This window comes from Gymnoscopelus braueri (genome assembly GCF_963280865.1).
Source record: "Gymnoscopelus braueri genome assembly, chromosome: 12".
In the NCBI taxonomy this organism is placed as follows: Eukaryota; Metazoa; Chordata; class Actinopteri; order Myctophiformes; family Myctophidae; genus Gymnoscopelus; species Gymnoscopelus braueri.
Window position 1 is genome coordinate 21,892,203 of NC_137614.1, and position 18,631 is coordinate 21,910,833.

The 18,631-nt window shown below is 41.5% G+C and overlaps 1 protein-coding gene across 1 annotated transcript; it reads right to left on the bottom strand.

Moving 5' to 3' along the window:
- Positions 1–909: 909 nt before the first annotated feature.
- On the bottom strand, positions 910–11,937 carry xpc (xeroderma pigmentosum, complementation group C). The gene is made up of 14 exons (XM_080444232.1): positions 11,667–11,937; positions 10,028–10,300; positions 9,760–9,868; positions 9,469–9,553; positions 9,030–9,187; positions 8,203–8,323; positions 7,346–7,435; positions 6,291–7,190; positions 5,364–5,524; positions 4,810–4,891; positions 4,373–4,504; positions 3,385–3,554; positions 3,094–3,187; positions 910–2,594 (listed from the first exon to the last, which is right to left on the bottom strand). Exons 1-14 carry the CDS (start codon positions 11,773–11,775, stop codon positions 2,244–2,246), a joined length of 2,835 nt encoding a protein of 944 aa, XP_080300358.1. The 5' UTR covers positions 11,776–11,937; the 3' UTR covers positions 910–2,243.
- Positions 11,938–18,631: the final 6,694 nt, after the last annotated feature.

Here is an 18,631-nt window from a genome sequence, read left to right on the forward strand (position 1 = left end):
TTTAATTAATACATTTGAAAACTTGTGAAATGGGACATTCTGCATAATGAGTAGTTTTACTTTTGTACTTAAAGTATATTTTGATACCAAAAACTTTGTTTAAGTTAATTTAGAATTCCGGACCTTTACTTGTAACAGAGTATTTCTACATTTATTGACTCCATTTCAGAATCAGTTTTATTTCAATTGTATATAATTGTGTTCAAATAGGATTTTCTTTCAATTTAGCAGCTTGCTTTTTAGTTCTTTGCCTGGTGTTCCAATGTATACATTGTTTACATATGGTCATGAAATGGGACATTTAGAAGCCAACCACAATATTTATATTCAATTCCCATGACACTTTGCAAGGTTTTTCAATTAACTTCTTAATGTTGCAAATACAGTATGCCTGACTTCTGTTTCCAATTACTGCAGAACTCTCTATAGGGCAATAAAAATGTCTTCACTGTCTGTAGCTACAGAGACACATTCTTCTACCCTTAGTGTGAATGATAAGTCATAATTAATTACAATTAACTTTAGTTAATAACCTTTCATAAATTCACGAATTAACTCAAAGTGCTTTACAAAACTGAGTAGAATAAAAAACAGTGATGGTTATCACAAGAGATCTGGTATATGTAGTAACAGCTGTGTCACAGCATCTTGTGTGTTCAGTACTACTGTCAATACTACTGCACTCTCCCTCTCTCTCTAGGCTGTGACTGAGAACACACCTGCATCTGCATGTCTGTCCTTGAAACACTGCAGGAAAGCTCTGCACCACTACACCAATGTGCAGTCTGACCTTAAAATATATCATGTGAAAATCACATAATGCATTTTAGTTTTACTGTTGATTTTTGAGAAGCTAAATGTTGCTCAGTATATATGCAAGAATAGTACAAAAACAATACAACAGAACAGTGTGCTTTTGCGTTGTTTTTAACTTTCATTTCGTTTCTTGGAAAAATAGTTTTGATACAAAAACAGATTCTACTAACATGAATTCACCTGTAATTTCCACATACATTCTAAAACTTATGTGAAGAGAGATACAAAATGACAGAAAGAGACAAAGTGTGAGGCCGTGTGAAAGAGTATGTAGTAAGTGATGGAGATGAAATTGATTGAACAGAAAAAAACAAAACGTCGAGGGAAGTAGCTGGAGTGACTAGAGTGTATGTGTGTTGGTAAGAAAGAGCGAGTCATAACATCTATGTGAGCAAGAGAAACAGAGTTGTAGTATGCAGTGTGCGTCGTCTTGAGATCGTGTTTGTCTGTGGGTTTAGTGGGACTGGGAGTACTCTATGCGTCCATCTGCTCTTTGGGTGTGTGGCCATACATACTCAGTTAGCACCACATACAGTGCAGTTCAGCAGGTTACAATACACAACAGTAGCATAGCATGCTTGTCCTCGTCTTCCAGGCTTCGTCTGCATGGACAGTTCCCAGTGACCTACATCTGCTACTGACAGGAGCTGTAGTGTAGGGGTTTCCAAACTTTTTCATGTTACAGATCCTCAAATGTACTGTCATTCTCATATGAAAATATTGAATTCAGTTTTCAAAGAATAGAAATTGTCATAATTGTACATATGAAATAGATTCAGTGATATTGAAACAGGCCTACTGCTAGAAAATGCACTCATACATTATTTGCATTTAAATAGTTTCTAGTTAATTAAACAATTGAAGTTAAACGCCTAAAACTTTGAAAACCACTGCTGTAGTGTACCCTCCGACATCATTATGATATCATTGGTGAAGTGGATAGAGATGTGTGAAAATGTTGCATGTTTGATCCTTACTCCATAGGTGCCCATCAAGCATAGTTATAGCAGCCTATGTATTGTTAACGGCTAATGTATTGGCCTGCGAGTGAAAGCTCCTGGGTTCAATCAATCCCACATACAGTATTGCAAATCTGTACAATAGAAAATACATACAGGAGAAGTGACATTTCCCATCACCTCCATATGGACAAAATACAGCTGTGTTATATGTGCTATATGCAAGCATAAAGCACATAAGCATAAAGCTTGCATATAGCCCTGAGCAAAATTATTTCCAGTGTTTGAAACACAAGAACAAGGCTTGATTAATTCCACCCTTAGGTAATGGACCAGCTTCCAAATGACATACAGGAAACATGTTTTAGCCATATGGACATGTAGTACACAAATTGTTTTTGCATATGACAGGCATATGCAAAACACTGGTGATCAGCACATGAAGCTGCTGCCTACTGATTTCCCACATCACACTTTTTCAAAGGGGAAGAGGTGTTTCTGCTGCCCTTTCTTCTCTCGTTTGGTTGTTTTCTTTGTTGGCACATTTGCATTCACATCCTCTTCTTCCTGTCTGTTCTGAGGCCAGGACATGGCCAGAGTCTCTGCTGCCGTCTTCATTCCAGGACCTCCACTTTCAACCTCATCATCGTCTGATGACAGCCCATTTGCCCCGTCTCCGACTGAGGTGTGAGTCTGACTCGAAGTCCCTGCTCCACCAGGCCCCTGATTTAACTTACCATATCTCTGTTTGAGTCTCTCTCTGATCAGAAGGCCTTTTACTAGGAGAGTCCAGTTAGAGATCACCCTCTTCTCTCGCTTCTGGAAAACACAATAAGAGGAACATTTCTAAAGAGAAAAACATTTACATTTACAGTATGATTGGTTGAAAAGAGCCAACCAACTGTCTGCCTTGTTTTACTTGAACAATGTTTATTAAGATACAAATCTGTAATAAAATGTGCAAATAAAAAATGAGGTTTACCAACAAGTCAGAAATTATATATACACACAAAAAAGAATACACATATATAAACACACACACATCTATGCATATTATATCTTTTATTAAAATTGGCTTAAGGGAGGACCGGCGGGCGGGCAGGCAGACGGACGGACGGACGGACGGACCACGGCCACGTCACTCTGACTCAGACATAAGTAACCATAAACAAACCCGATGCGCCCATATATAGGCATGTCACTATGACTCAAGCATAACCATAAACAGATTCGACAGAGGGGCATGTATGTGTATGCATAACAGCAGCTGTGGGGTTCAGTGTCATTTTAATTGAAATAAGAACACACACATACACACCTCTTTCTCCTTCTCTTTCTGGATCTCCTGATCCTCCAACCAGGCTGCTCTGAGGACCTCCTCGTGCTCCTCACAGACAACGTAGCCGTCAGTCCTGAAACATGCACACAAACACATGTTAATAAATATACACTGCAGTCAAGAAAATTCATTTAATATTTAATCTCAGTGAAATACTTGTTTGAAATATATTAGAGAAGAGAAGGGATGTTGATTAGATAAGAAGCTTCCCTCACAGACTTCTGACAAAATATGATAAATGTGTTTATCAATAATTGACAACCATCTTACACAGCATGCGAGTATCCTCCATGGAAGTCGAAGCCTGTGATAGCTGGAGCAGCATCCATGTCCAGTTTTTTGGCGACACGCTGCAGGTTGGGCAGTCGGAGGTGAATGCAGCCCAACGGTAACATGCACGCCTTAAACAGGTACACGTTACCAAAATCATTGCGAGGAACCTGGTAGAGGAGAAGAGACAGAGACGAAGTGTGCATGTAGTCATGTTGCTAGAAGTGGTAAAATCTTGAGGAATATTACTTTGTTCGATTATATGTAATCTGTACCTTACTTGGTTATGATTTAGTTTAGTCTACTTCTACTTAGGTACTCCACAACAATTTTAAAGAAAATGTTACTTTTTACTCCAATTCATACACCAGTGCCCCCGAACCGAGGATCAAAACGGGAACCTTGCAATTCCAAGACGGCTGCTCTACCTCCTGAGTCACTAACGTCTTGCTGAGCCCTTAGAATAATCACCATCGCTAAGAAGATAATCAATAGTTGCACTAAATGCCTGTTTTCAATTTTCTGTGTGACGTTTCATTCTATGCAATACTTTGCGCCTGTTGTGTGACGAAACAGCGGATTCTCACAATTACCCCTGCTGTGACCTGGGTTATCTATCTCTATTGTTAAGACTATATTGAGGGGGCAGCTGCCCCTAACAGCAGGGCTTCAGAATGTCTGAAAGATACCATGTTTCAAAATTCACATGAAATTGTGAATTACATAATATTTCCCTTACAGGGTTTCCATTGAAAGAAAGTAGTGTGCAAGCTCTTATCATTGCCAGCTTATTCAGCTTGGCCAGAACATCACTGCTACCAAAATAGATGGCAGCAGCATATGTAATGATCAACATCAATGGCCAATTGGCCATAAAAGATATGTTTGAATTCCGTGAAACTTGGGGAGATTATAATCGGCTGAAAGGCCTTCTTTGTCTGCCAACACACACAGATAGAGAGAGAGAGAGAGAGAGAGAGAGACCTACCTTCCCGTTTACAGCTATAGGAGGCTGGTACTCCTCAGTTTGCCATTCTCCAAACAGAGGCAGGTCCTTCTCCTCCTTCTGCTCTGACACAACCCTGGCCTTACGAGAACGATTAGAGAAACCCTTCACCATCTGATGACAAGAGGGAGAGATAACATTATTCACATACAGTGGCATTACATCAACGCACATATCATTGGAAAGGGGATTGAAGGGCGAGAAAGAGAGAGAAACTGACTTTTTATATAAAGGAGGAGAGGAGAGGAGAAAGAGAGTTGGGAGAGAGACAGATGGAGGTGCAGAAAATAACAAGGGAGACAGGATCAGGGAAAGACTGAGAGAGAAACATGGAAGCCAGACAGAGGGAGAGATCAGCAAGATGGTTGGGACCGAGAGAGAAAAGGAAGGGCAGAAGTAAAAGAAAAAGAGTATGTTACCTTGAATGGCTCCTCTCCTAGTCTGACAGTGCGTGCCTCTTTCAGCCAGGTGTCTTTGGAATGCAGCGTATGCACACAGTCCCTGAAAACAAGTATAATACACCTTTACAATAACATTTAGAGTAGACAGCCTGCATAAACGTGCACTCACACCAGTACTGACTATTTCTCATACCCTGGTTTTACCCAGAAACCACTGGTTTCTTCGTGAAACCAGTAGCTTCTAGGTGAAACGCCCTGAAAGAGATCTTAACCCATTAAAACCGGGAAACACCTTAGATTTTAGCGTTGGCTATTCAAAAATAGCAGATCTACAAGCTCACAGCACGTGCCACGCCGCGATTTTTTTGAATAATCTTGTAAGTGTGAGAACTACTGATTTAGAAGGCATTTGTAGAATCTGCCTCAGGTCTTAATGGGTTAAGGTATAACAACATAATAAAGTAGGGAAGTAGGGATACTGAAATGTTGGCCTTATCTTATACTAGGTCCTCACATCTAGGAGTTTGGGCCGCTATGCAGCCCTCACACCTACAGTATGAGTCAGTACTCACCTAGAGTATACAGGCTCTCCCCTGCAATAGCCTAGTACAGCTGCTGAAGGGGGGTAGAGAGTCTCATACTTCAACATGTGCCTCTTTAAGTAATACAGGGGGTGGTTCTTAAACTCTGCAATGGATGTTGGAAGAGGCTTGTCTAGCATCTTGGCATTGAGCTGGAGATTATGAGAGAGAGCGTGAGATAGAGAGAGGAGACAGACAGACAGACAGACAGACAAGACAGAGAGAGATCAGTAAGTGTACAGGGGTAGCAGAATGGGGCAGGCAGATCTTAATTCAACAATCAACAAATTGTCTTCAAACATCGCACCAAAACACCTGTGATATTTGTACCTCTATATATCTATTCTAGTCTCATAACTGACTGTGAACCAGGCTGCTTGACGTTTATATTATATTGTCGTTGTAGACTACGAGCATAATAGCGAGCACCCTGAACACTTAGTGTTTTTGTGGTCCTGTCCAACTCGGAAGTTACCTCCGCTATGGCTTCCCACCTCAGAATTACAATGGAATTGTAGAGGTAAAATTCAGAAAATAAGCTCTGTCCCAAACACATTTTTAACAAGACAATGACACTTTTTCATCTACTCAGGAATTTAACATAAATAAAAACAAGCATTGCTACAGCTTCAAAATTCACAGTAGAGATTTTAACAGGTGTAATATATGTCATAGAAGTTATAGAACAAAACATGAAACCTTCTTAGGTTTCATTAACCACAGATCATAATTTCTTTCTTCATCAAAATCCCCATTGTAAAAAGCATGGGAAATTTGCAGAGGGAGCCCACTGCAATCTGTGCTACCCTTACGGTCCATTTGGTTACATTTGTTTTTTGTACACTATCAGAGTTAAATCAAAACAGATTATTTGGTTTCTCCAGTTTATCTATAATAATATTTGTCTGTCTGTCTCACCTCCTTGTCCTCCCGTCTGTCCCTTTCGTCCTCCGGTCCCAGGAATGGCCTCAATGTGTCCTCCCACCAATCCTCCTCTACCCGCCTCTTCTTGGAAGATGTCATCCAGGTTGGGTCATACTTCCTGCCCAGGTCCTTCAGGTGCCCGTTCCCGTCCACGGACACCACATAGGTCATGGGCGCTGTTGCATTCTGGGAGCAAAGGTGTGGCCGGCCGAACCCCTGCTGCACATCCACGCAAACCCAGGAAGATGTTTTGGGTACATATACTTCCAGCCACTCGTCTGCACCTGGCCCGCGTATCTTTCTCCCTCCGCTCTTTCTCCTCTCTCCTTTACTTGTCGCTCCTCCTCTCTCGTCGTCGTCCTCCTCCATTTCCTCCCACGTGTCATCCTCCTCTTTGTTCTTCACCTTCTTACTCCCACCTCCTCCACTCTTGCTTTGTGGCGTCGTGTTGTTGTTTGTCTTGGCTTTACTCTTTCCTTTCCCCTTCTTCCCTTTCTGGGATTTAGCCCCGCCTTCAGAATCCTCACTCTCCTCCGCACTGGTCACCTGAAACTCCTCCCCCTCACTAAGCCCGTCCTCCCTCCCTTCGCTCTCACTCTCCTCCTTGTAGCTAACCTTTGATGCAACACTGCGGCGTTTCGCGTTCTTGGGTTTCTGTCCGCCTATCGTCACACTCCTCTCTCCCTCTCCCTCTTCTTCATCTTCCTCCTCTTTTATGTTTCTCCTCTTGGCTTTCTTGCCCCCGCTCTCTCCTTTGGTCTTCCCTCCCGCGGAAGCAGGTCTTTTGGTGCCAGGAGACACCCTGGGCTTAGAAATCGGGCTGTCTTTGGAGGTTTCCTGGTCAGGAGGGTTGCTCTGTCCTGGGGCACTGCTGGAGGATCTAGCTCCTTTGCCCTGCAGCAGCAGTGAGAAGAGGGTTGGAAAGCGGATCGGTTTAATTCAAAATGTTATTCTGAACGTACTCTCTACATCTTAATAAAAGTGAACAAATTCAAAGCACAGGTGAACAAAAACAAAAGTTTGAACAACAGATTGTCGGTACTCGTTACCCTAGCAGGAGGAGGTTTGAGGGAAATCGGCTGCAGGGAGAGAACCAATCGGCAGAAGAGCTGCAGAGACCTCAGAACCAATAGGAAAAGCTGTAGGAACACAAAGCGTACCGGTCAAAGGGTAATCTAAAAAAAGACAACTATAACATTTGCTGGGTTATAAATTTGAACCAATTTCCGCTATACTGCTGAATTTACTGTTGCATTTCCTTTATACTGTTGTATTCTATTTCATATGTGTTACGGGACAGGTGCATAGGAGTAGGCAGTCAACGCATGAGAAAAGCAAAAATGAATCCCACACACTGTCTTCACACCTGCAACAATTTCATATAAATACAACGTTAGGGTTGCTCTGACCTTCATCAGGTAGTATGAGTCAACCTGTAGACAGACACATATACATGTATAGTAGATCTCAGCGAGGCGAGGTACTATAAGTAGTAGGGATGGCCAAATGGAGACATTTTATTAACCGGTTACCGTTAGGCCTTACCGATTAATTAATCGATAACCGTTAAGAAAAAAATTAAGTAAAAAAACAAAAATGGCCAAAATACATTTTATTTCAAAGGGCCAAGTCTACACAGTTTGTTTTGTGTCTTCAGCAGCTCTCTGGAAGAGGTTGCACATGAACTCTGCAGCCGCACTGAGGCGCTCCAACACAAACAATACCAATACAAAGACGAGGAAGAAGAAGAATAAAGTGGAAGTTACGTGTGGTTACAGGTGTAGACTGTAGACTTTTTTTTTTCAACGATTAATCGTTAGTCGTTAGTATTTATCGGTGGCCGATCAACGGTCGGTTAGCGGTTACCGGTTGGCCATCCCTAATAAGTAGGTCGTACTGTACTAACATGTGTCATCTCCTGGTGGTCCCTGGCAGACAGGCTGGCCAGCCGTCTCTCCAGCAGACCCCTGGGGTCCGGATGCTCCTCATAGGTAAGACTAGGGTTCAGGGTGAACGTAGCAACAAACCTGGAGAGATGCAGACGGAGGGAAGATTGAGAAAGAGAAATAGATGCTTACAGCAGCAGATATGATTGTGTGTGTGTGTGTGTGTGTGTGTGTGTGTGTGTGTGTGTGTGTGTGTGTGTGTGTGTGTGTGTGTGTGTGTGTGTGTGTGTGTGTGTGTGTGTGTGTGTGTTGAGTGAATGAGTGAATGAGTGAATGAGTGATTGAGTGATTGAGTGATCAAGAGAAGTTATCATGATTAACATATTTTAAGACATAAGTAGTAGGGGTGTGCCGATATATTGTCCCGCGATATATCGCGATACGTTTTCATGACGATATGTATCGTTTTGGGGGGAAAAAATATAGTTTTGCATTTTTTCCTTTTTTTCCAATAATAATAATGCAAAAACAGAAGTATTTGTTTGCATTTGCTTTCCCCCGCCCATGTATTTTCATAAGCTTTTCCCCCCCATATATTTTCATAATAAAAAAGTGCCATATATCGTATCGTATCGATGTCGTGAGCCCAATATCGTATCGTATAGTTTTGTGAAATTAGTCAGCACACCCCTAATAAGTAGTAAAAGGAAGAGTGAATCAAGTGTTCATTTATTAACACAGAGTACAAATGTTACATTATTATACACTAAAGAGTTAAATGAAAACAGAGGATTTTACTGTGCAAACACACACACACACACACACACACAGGCACGCACTCACGCACCATTTGAGTAGTCCAGAGAGGTAGAGGAGGTCTATGCGTTCCTTGGCTACATTACTGAAGTGGACCGGCAGTAGAGACAGAGTGATGGCCAACAGATCTGGTTCGTTGCACAGGCGATTCCGGAACATCCCATTGGCTATCAGGCACATCAGGTGAACCTGAGAGACAATTCGAAGTCAGTAAAAGTGCTTTAAAAATGCCAGTTAAAAGTCAAAAGAAAGATAAGTGAATAAGACTTAGAAGTCAGTAACCGTGTGTAACTGTGTGAGCAGTCCAGTCCAAAGTGTGTTTGTTAAACTTGTTTGGTGGTGTTCTGTGTGTGTGTGTGTGTGTGTGTGTGTGTGTGTGTGTGTGTGTGTGTGTGTGTGTGTGTGTGTGTGTGTGTGTGTGTGTGTGTGTGTGTGTGTGTGTGTGTTTGTGTGTGTGTGTGTGTGTGCACCTTGTGTGTGTCTATCAGCAGATCCTTGTTGAAGCGATTCACCATCCTTCTCAGGTACGTCTCCCACTCTTTCTTCCTCTTCTCCCTGACCAATCAGCAAAGGGATTTAATCAGTAGCTATCGTAGAGACAGGTTGATGGGTACTTCTACAGTGCAACATAGACGTTATATATAAGATACAAGAAATTATTAAAAAAAAGAAATTATGTAAACAATTATCAATACCTTACAGATTTTAATTCATGAGGCAAACAAACACAATAATGTGTGTACAGTCACACATACACAAACCTTCTCTTTCTCTTGTGAACAAGATCTGGAGTCTCAATCTCAATCTCGACTGGATGGGACGGCAGGACCAGCTCTGATGGCTCTACTGGGCCCAGAGGTCCATCCAGCTCTAAGAAGCGCGCACACACACACACACATATATAAATCTCTTGCAGGAAGTATTCTTAAGTCTATGCAAGCTGAACATGCCAAATTTCAACTGAAAAAGGTATCGAAACCTTGTCACAGAGCATTAATAAGCATTATTCAGACTTTATATCCTTCTCACCTTCGACCTCCTCCCAATCATCTTCTTCACTCTCCTCATCGTCTTCGTTTGTGGACTTCATAGTGTCAGTTTCAAAAGCAGTGGTGGTTGCCATGGGGACCATATCAAAGTCATCTTCATCGTCATCATCGTTAATCTTTGGTTGTGCCTTCAGAGGTGAACTGAAGTATTTGCTGGTGGTGGAGGTAGTAGTCTTGGAGGCAGAGGCCCTTGCTGGTTTGGAGGAGGAACGTGGCTTAGGTGTGTTCTTCCTCTTAATCGTGACTCCATTACCTGTGAGGACAGAGAGAGAGAGAAATAGAGAGGTATTTATGTTCAGCTGCTGTATGTGTGTTGTGAGCTAATATTTAGGTAACTCAGAAGATGGGATGAGAATAGCTGCAAGTGGCTCACTGCCTGGGTATATGTACGTATAGCCAGTAAGTCACACTCACAATATCTTCTATCTATATACAGACAGAAAAGTCATATCTGATTGTATAACAATGAGAAACTCACAAATACTGCACCTCTACGGACAGCTTGGGTCATCCTCTTTGTATTGCTTTCACAAAATCCACTGTTGTCAAGTTATGAACAACCTTCTGTCAATATAACTTGCTAAAGCGATGAATTCTTCTAGTGTTCTTCCTCTTTAGCTGTGTTTTACATGAGCATGTGCTCATTATAGGCAGCATGTGAGCTGAGTGCAAAGCAAGTTGTTTTGTGGAGCCAAGCGCTTGCTTTACATCATTCAACGTCCTGCGCATCACCGGTTTCAAAATTGCACATTATGCAGGATGTTGAGTGATGTAAAATGAGCACTTCCCAAAACAATTAGCTTTGGACTCATTGGCTCACATGCTGGTGATAATGAGCATGGACAGGTGTAAAGGTAAAGCACAGCAAAATAACAACAAATAAAAAACAAAATAAAACTTCAGTGATGCATGTTATTTATTGACATAAGAGGATAACCCAAGCTGTCAGTAAAGGTGCAATATTAGTGAATTTATCGCCTTAAATACTATTAGATAGACAGGACTTCCCTGCTTGCAGCTAGGATGAGATAGACATATTTTTTAAAACAGATAAAAAAGGCAAGACAGACAGATCCATAAAGAGGATGGACTGGTGGAGGTAAACAAGAAATTGGCAATACAGAGTGAGAAAGAGATTTGTCGGTCTTTTACCAGTCAGCTACTCAATTATAGCTTTTCACTTAAACAACACAGATTGTTGTTTAAGTGAAAAGCAGAGAGAACATAGGTTTTCTTACTAAAACGAACACCATGAACACAATTAGTTAATCTTTTAACTTCAATAAACAGTGCTGAGCTCAGGGATTGTGCAAAGCACACTGTGCGCTTTCCTTTCAGCACTTCATTGTGTTGAAGGTTGATTATCTTCTGGCTCTGCATAGCCTTGGATCAAAACTATCATAGATGTATTTTATATTTTGCATAGATACGAAAGCAAAAGTCAGACTCGATAAAATACATCTATGATTGATAGTCTTGATCCAAGGCTAGGCTCTGCATGATGCGCCTGCAGACTGGCTGTCAAATAAATCACATCTCCATTTAACTCTTATAAACTGATTAATCTAATTAATTAATAATTCATGTGTAAGACTTCACCAACACGGTAGTTTTCATACCTGGATCGTTCTTTGCTTTTGCTTCACGCGTCTTTCTTTTAGCCACTGGCTTTAGTTTCTTTGTACGAGTCTCCGCGGCTGTATCTGCAGATTCTTTGCGTTTAGCCATTCCGATGCCTTGTGCACCTTGTGTGCACAACAGAGATGAGACGGTGTTGATGCAAATTAATCTACGATGCCCCGATGAGAGGAAACTACGAACATGGGCTTGAGAAAGAGCCTGTTATTCAACACATTATTCACACCGCAGGTTTCATAACACGGACCTTCACTCCCCCATTACTGTTTTGGAGGAGAGTTCTAAACGTTACACACTTCCGCCTCCTCTTCTTCTTCTTCTTCGTAGATTTTTATTGACGGGTTACTTACGCATGTAAAGCGCATACCGCCACCCAGAGTTAAAAATAAGGCACCGCCTTTGAAGTGAAAAGAGGTGGCGCGCGTGACGACATACAGTCTTGTCTCTCTATGACGCTGCCGCCACCTGCTGGAACAACAAATTAAAACGGATATGCTTCTACCAAAAAAATAATGTATTTCTTACATGTCGAATGAACAGTTCGTTCAATGTTCATTCGACATAGAAATAATAAAAGAGTGAACTCACTCTTGCCACTGAGTGCCACCCATTACTTTTATAAATGTTGTTGATCTAAGAGGATATTGCACCAGAGGAGTCAGAGCGCGTTGGTAACAAAAAGTTTATTTATCATATATCAATATGCCACATCATAACATACATCAATATACCACACTATATCATACATCAATAAGCCACACCATAACAAAGCCAACATAGAGCCATGTGACATGGCTCAGGAACTGTTAGGTTCCAAGGCTACTTACTTTGACCTTTTACCATAAAGAACTCAACTTTTTTTTTTTTTTATTAGGGAAGAATAAATTGCCTTACAAGACTGGGATGCAGCCAATGCAATCTGGGAACCCAAAGCCAAATGAGAATGAAAAACAGCGCCCTCTGCTGTTTGTAGCAGAATCTGTTCTTGAGAGATTACAGCCAATGTGATGTCGATAGGGGTATCTATATAAAGAGCAAAAGGGATACTTAAACATGCATTACACAACATATCAAGAATCAATTAAAAGGTACTAAAAGGATTTCATATCAACCTTTATTTTAAATATCATATCTTCAGTTCATATACATGCAATATTTCATTGTTCTTCAAACTATACTGTTGAGCTCACCTGCACCTGCACAGTGCGTGGTTGAGAGTAAATCTTTCTCAGTCATGTCAATTATATATGAGTAAGAATGAGAGAGAAAGAGGCGCGGGGTCAGAATCGACAGAAGCAGAACTTTATTGTCACATTACAGGTGAAAAGTGCACCAAATTCATTTTTGTGCAAGCTCCATAATCTTTTGTAGTTTTCAGAAAGGAAAGGGGGGCAGAGAGAGGGAGAGAGAGAGAGAGAGAGAGAGAGAGAGAGAGAGAGAGAGAGAGAGAGAGAGAGAGAGAGAGAGAGAGAGAGAGAGAGGGAGACAGAGGTGCATCAAATTAGTCCATGAGCCAGAGCCCCAAAATTGAGCCATGATTATCAAATGGGTGGGCAAATCCAGGTTAGATTTTTTGACTAGCTGTACATCTCTAGTTTACAGTTTGGCATGATAACCATTACAGACTAGCAGCTTAGTGGTAGTTATCATGCGTTGTCAGCGTTGAATATGTGGACCCCTATATTGTCACATGCAAATTGTATGAACAACTTTTGAACCTTATTTTGTGTAGAGACCTATGAACCCACTTTCCCGCATAATTCAAGTGTGGGGAATTGACTGCTTACCATTGTAAGCTTTAATTTGAGTGGTAACATGTGCTTGTAACTCTAGAGATACAGTCAGCAGAAACACTATTATGTTAATGTGATAACATGAGCCAGGGCCCTAAAATTGAGCCATGGTTACAGTTATCAAATGGGTGGGCAAAGCTATAGGTGTGATTTTTTTTTACTTGCTGTACAATACTTCACAGTTTGGCATGATAACCATTGCAGACTAGTAGCTTTGTGGAAGTTATCATGCTATATGTGGATCCAATATGTGGATCCCTATGTTATCACACCCAAATAGTTACAACAAATATATGATCAACTTTTGAGCCATTATTGTGTAGAGAACTATGAGCACACCTTTCTGCACAATTCAAGTATGGGGAATTGATTGGAAAGGTTATTTTACTTATTCAATACTTCCATATACACTTGAATGGCTTTTTAATGCAAGATTTTGCAAAACAAATCGAATAATTTGAAAATAAGTCTTGTAAATATCCAACTTGAAAGTATATGCTGAAAACTAACATGTTCCTAATATATTTTTAAAAAATGACTTGATTATCACAGAGGTAGACTTGACTGACTTGGAAATAGAGGACAGAATTTGCTGTGCCTGGCCCATGATGTGTCCCAGAACCCCTGATCCTTCTCCCTGCCGTATCCCTCCCTTAGCCTTGTCATAACTCCTCCCTTTGTATCTGTCTCTATATTTTTTGGAAAAGTAAAACTGAAATGTTCACCAATACAACAGCCTCCGCCTGCCTTCTGGGTCCCCACTTTCCGTATACATTTCCACATAACTAACTCATCTTACTTGATCAACTGATCATTTGGTCTCTCTGTGTCATATGAAACAAACTCATTAGTTCATTTTGACTTGACTGAGATGTATAAAAAGGTAAAACAAGCAAAAAAGACAAACAAACTAGAATGTGACCACCAAAACAACAAAGCATAAAAAACGTTTTTTATGCCTGCTCTGTTCTTATTTATGAATTGATACATATAGATATTAAATATTCCCTTGTTAAAAACCTTTGACTCTAACATGTAAACAAAATGAAATAAGAATGTTGACTCTGGCTTTATCCAATGTTCCAATGTTGATTCTGGAAAGTTATGCAAATATCAAATATAATGCCTAATTTGCATAATTAAATATACAATTTCAGAAAACTTGTAATACGATAAATCATTGTCTTCATGTAAGTAATCAACTGAGGAAGTTTCATGGTGATAACTATGTCTTTAATCTTTTCATCCTATTCACCTATCATGTAGGTGAAAATAACCAAATGTGTGATAAATATGAAAAAGCTGCTCCTGTGGAAAGGTTATCGTACATTAATTTACTTATATTGACCCTATAAACAATTTAATTTAAGTATGGTTTTGCCCACTCATTTGATAATGAAATCTTGTCTGGCTCATCAGATTACACTAAGGGGCAGTGTTGAGCTTTTCTTGGGGCAGTGTTGAGCTTTTCTTGAGGCCCTCATCAACTCACCAATAAGGGGAGATCAACAGTATTTTTCACTCCTGGCCATCACCGTAACATTGTTTCCGCTCAGCTCAGACTAGATGAACCACATATTAAAATAGCTACATTTGGTTTCCAAAGTACCAATTTATAAAATCAAATCAGTAGTAGTAATTAAATTATATGAATGAAAAATTAATCCAAGAGATGCTATTTAATCAATTATATATATTATATATACGTACATACATATTATATTTATGATATATCTGAGGGAGCAGGTGCCATCCGATTGAATGACACTAAGTGGGTGTGTATGTGTGTGTGTGTGTGTGTGTGTGTGTGTGTGTGTGTGTGTGTGTGTGTGTGTGTGTGTGTGCGTGTGTGTGCGCGTGTGTGTGCGTGCGTGCGTGCGTGCGTGCGTGCGTGCGTGTGTGCGTGCGTGTGTGCGTGCGTGCGTGCGTGCCTGCACACCTACTATACACCCATGCCAGTGTGTGGCATGGGTGGCCATGTTAGAGGACTAACCCCAAAAGCACAAGTCAACTTTATAATTTCTTCTATGTGGACATTTTGTGATTTTGTTTTAGTGATTCCATTGCAGGCTATTCTAACCAGAATGTATATTCTGGTTGTATGTCTTCTGTACTCTGTATTCTATTCTATTCTGACAGTCTGTCGTTGTGTGTTGTGACTGCATAGTGCATAGCAGATGTGTTTGACTTGAGGGAGCCATCTATCAACTGGTACAGGTACACGGCTTCAGACTGACCCACCGCAGTGTGAACATAGGACCACCTTGGACAGGGGCAGACCATATGACTGTGCATGACTGTGTATGTGTGTGCGTGCCTGTGTGCGTGAGTGAGTGAGTGAGAGAAAGTGCATTTAAAGTTATGGTCATTTTTGCCATTTTTTTTAACTCTAAGAACTAGTCAGTAGTCACTCTTGACTTCAGTCGTTTTGGATCTGCTCCCTGTGTGTTATGTGTATGTTATATTTTGGGGGAATTATTACTTAGTTTAAAACATGAATTTGTTTATGATCAACAAGAAGATGCTGATGGCATATTATGACCCTGTCTGGGACTCCGGTAATGAGAGAGGCAACAGTCGGCTGATCTGTATTGCAAGAAACATGTATCCATACCAATGTGTATGGAAGCAAACAGTATGCATGTGTAACAACCTGGATGAAGGTCTGCAGCATGGGAAACCAAACATCTACTGCTCAGCTAAAGGGGAATACCCCTTGCTGGTATAACGTAACGCGTGTGGAGGAACACACTGTGCCTCTAACGGTTAGAGGCACAGTGTGTTCCTCCACGCGTTAGAGTCTAACCTGTAGGAGTAGCTAGAGCAACGACCGGATTCCCACCTGCCAAACACGGCCAATTGTTTTCGTTGGACTGCCCGGCCAAGACAGAGGCACTGTGGAGCAGTCTCTCCACGATGGTGGGCAGGTACTTTTCCCTGCACCACCCAGATGGCCCTACTACATTCAGACTTGAGACTTTGTGATGTTTGTGTGCACAAGCATAATACACATATAATACACATGCAGTTATGTGCATGCATACATTCATAAGTGCACCTATTCAGAGTGTTATCAATGTTTCTCTCTTGTATGCATGGGTGTGCATGTTCATGCACATACATACAGTATGTGTATATATTATTCATTTATGTATCTATACATTCAGGGAAGTATGTTTGCGTGCCTGGACTTAACCCCATACTCCGCTTGGCTATGTATGTATGTACAGTATGGGAAGGACTGTTAACAAGTGCATCCATGCATGTGTGTATGTGCGAGTGTGTGCGCACGCATGGATATGAGTTACACAGTTCATTTCTCCATGGTCCAGACTCCAGTGGGCTTTGCTCCCAGCGCGATGCATGGCTTCCATCCCTATATGAGCCCTCAACACACAGTCAGATAGGAATAAAAAGCCATACAGCGCACTGGGTGTGTTATACTGGGCGGACTGGGACACACTGGCAGAGTGATAGACAGATAGATAATAGGCTATATGAGTAGACAGACACCAAATAAAAGTCCTACATTGTACTGCGCACTGTGCACAGGAATGCCATGGTAACATGACAGACAGACAGATGGACAGACGGACAGACAGACAGATGGACAGACAGACAGACAGACAGACAGACAGACAGACAGACAGACAGACAGACAGACAGACAGACAGACAGACAGACAGACAGACAGACAGACAGACAGACAGACAGACAGACAGACAGACAGACAGACAGACAGACAGGCAGGCAGGCAGGCAGGCAGGCAGGCAGGCAGGCAGACAGACAGACAGACAGACAGACAGACAGACAGACAGACAGACAGACAGACAGACAGACAGACAGACAGACAGACAGACAGACAGACAGACAGACAGACAGACAGACAGACAGACAGACAGACAGACATTGGGTGTTGTATACAGAGATGTGAACAGAGATAGACATAGCCAGACAGATAAAGGCCACTTTATGCCACAGATCTAGGCATGCCACTGGACTCACGTTTAAGCTGCAATCTGTATGGTGGAGTGTGGTATACATTATAATAAATACATCTGCAGTGGTTGAAGGTGGTCTCCCTGATCTAACATTGATACATTTAGACCCTGGTGTTGGGTAGGACACCCACTGGTTGACAAGTAGTGCCTGGAGCCCATCCCCCTGACCAAGCGATTGCCTCTCAGCTGAGTGGCAGAAATGTTCTTCTCTCATGCAGGAGACCAGGCTTGAATCACAGGTAAGACATTTAAGTTGTGGATTGCAGCTTTAATTAAAGCATTTAAAAAAAAGAAGAGAAGAGTAATAGATGGATGGGGGTGGATGGATGGATGGATGGATAGATGGACAGACAAACAAATAGATAACCAGACAAACCAGTGAACAAACCCCAAACTGGGCATGTTCAGATGACAGGATATTGGTAGGCCATGAAAAACAAAAGAGGAAAAACAAGACATAATACAGACAATTTGATTGCATTCTTGGCCCGTGGTTTTTTCAACAGACAGACAAATCCACACACATATAGGCCCACTCACATCTGATGAGCTAACGTTGAGGGAAAAAGGGGGAAAATAGAAAAAAAAAGAGACTGGCAGACAGAATGGGAATGGGTGGGGGCTGCAGCAACAGCCAGTGTAGCGATATAATGCCTCGTTGTCGTCACCTAGTGGTAACAAAAGGTAACACCAGGTGTGTAGGCTATACCCAGTACCCAGTACCCACTAACTATTACGATATTTAGGTAAATAGCCCGTAAGAGGTGGGGAAAACGCAGTTTAAACAAGAGAGTGTATGAAGTTTTTGGTCAATGTTATCCTCCAGTAGGCTATACTCTCTGCCTGGACTTAGTCATGTCCCCAATTTCATACCAAATGCACGAATGTGAATTTAAAGTTTACACAGACGTGGAATGTGTTACAGTCGTTTGCGTCACAGACCTAGTTCTCCCCCCGGCTGTCTGTAATAAATGCTACATTTCATCCAGTTCCATCATTCTATAGAGTCTATCCCTGCAGCCCACACACACACACCCATGAAAAAATAAGTCTCCAGAGCTAACTAAATAAATACAAATAAAAAAACAGATAGGCCTAGATGGTCCTTGTCTGTCAAAACGAACCAGGCTGATCAGTACCGTCTTCCCCTCC

Bases quoted from the DNA above. Each gene is read 5' to 3' on its own strand.
- xpc (XM_080444232.1), bottom strand. From the start codon at position 11,775: ATGGCTAAACGCAAAGAATCTGCAGATACAGCCGCGGAGACTCGTACA. The intron at 5,525-6,290 runs GTGAGACAGACA...CATAATCTCCAG, and splicing joins ACAGACGGGAGGACAAGGAG to CTCAATGCCAAGATGCTAGA. The intron at 2,595-3,093 runs GTGTGTATGTGT...TGTGTTTTCCAG, and splicing joins AGAAAGAGAAGGAGAAAGAG to AAGCGAGAGAAGAGGGTGAT.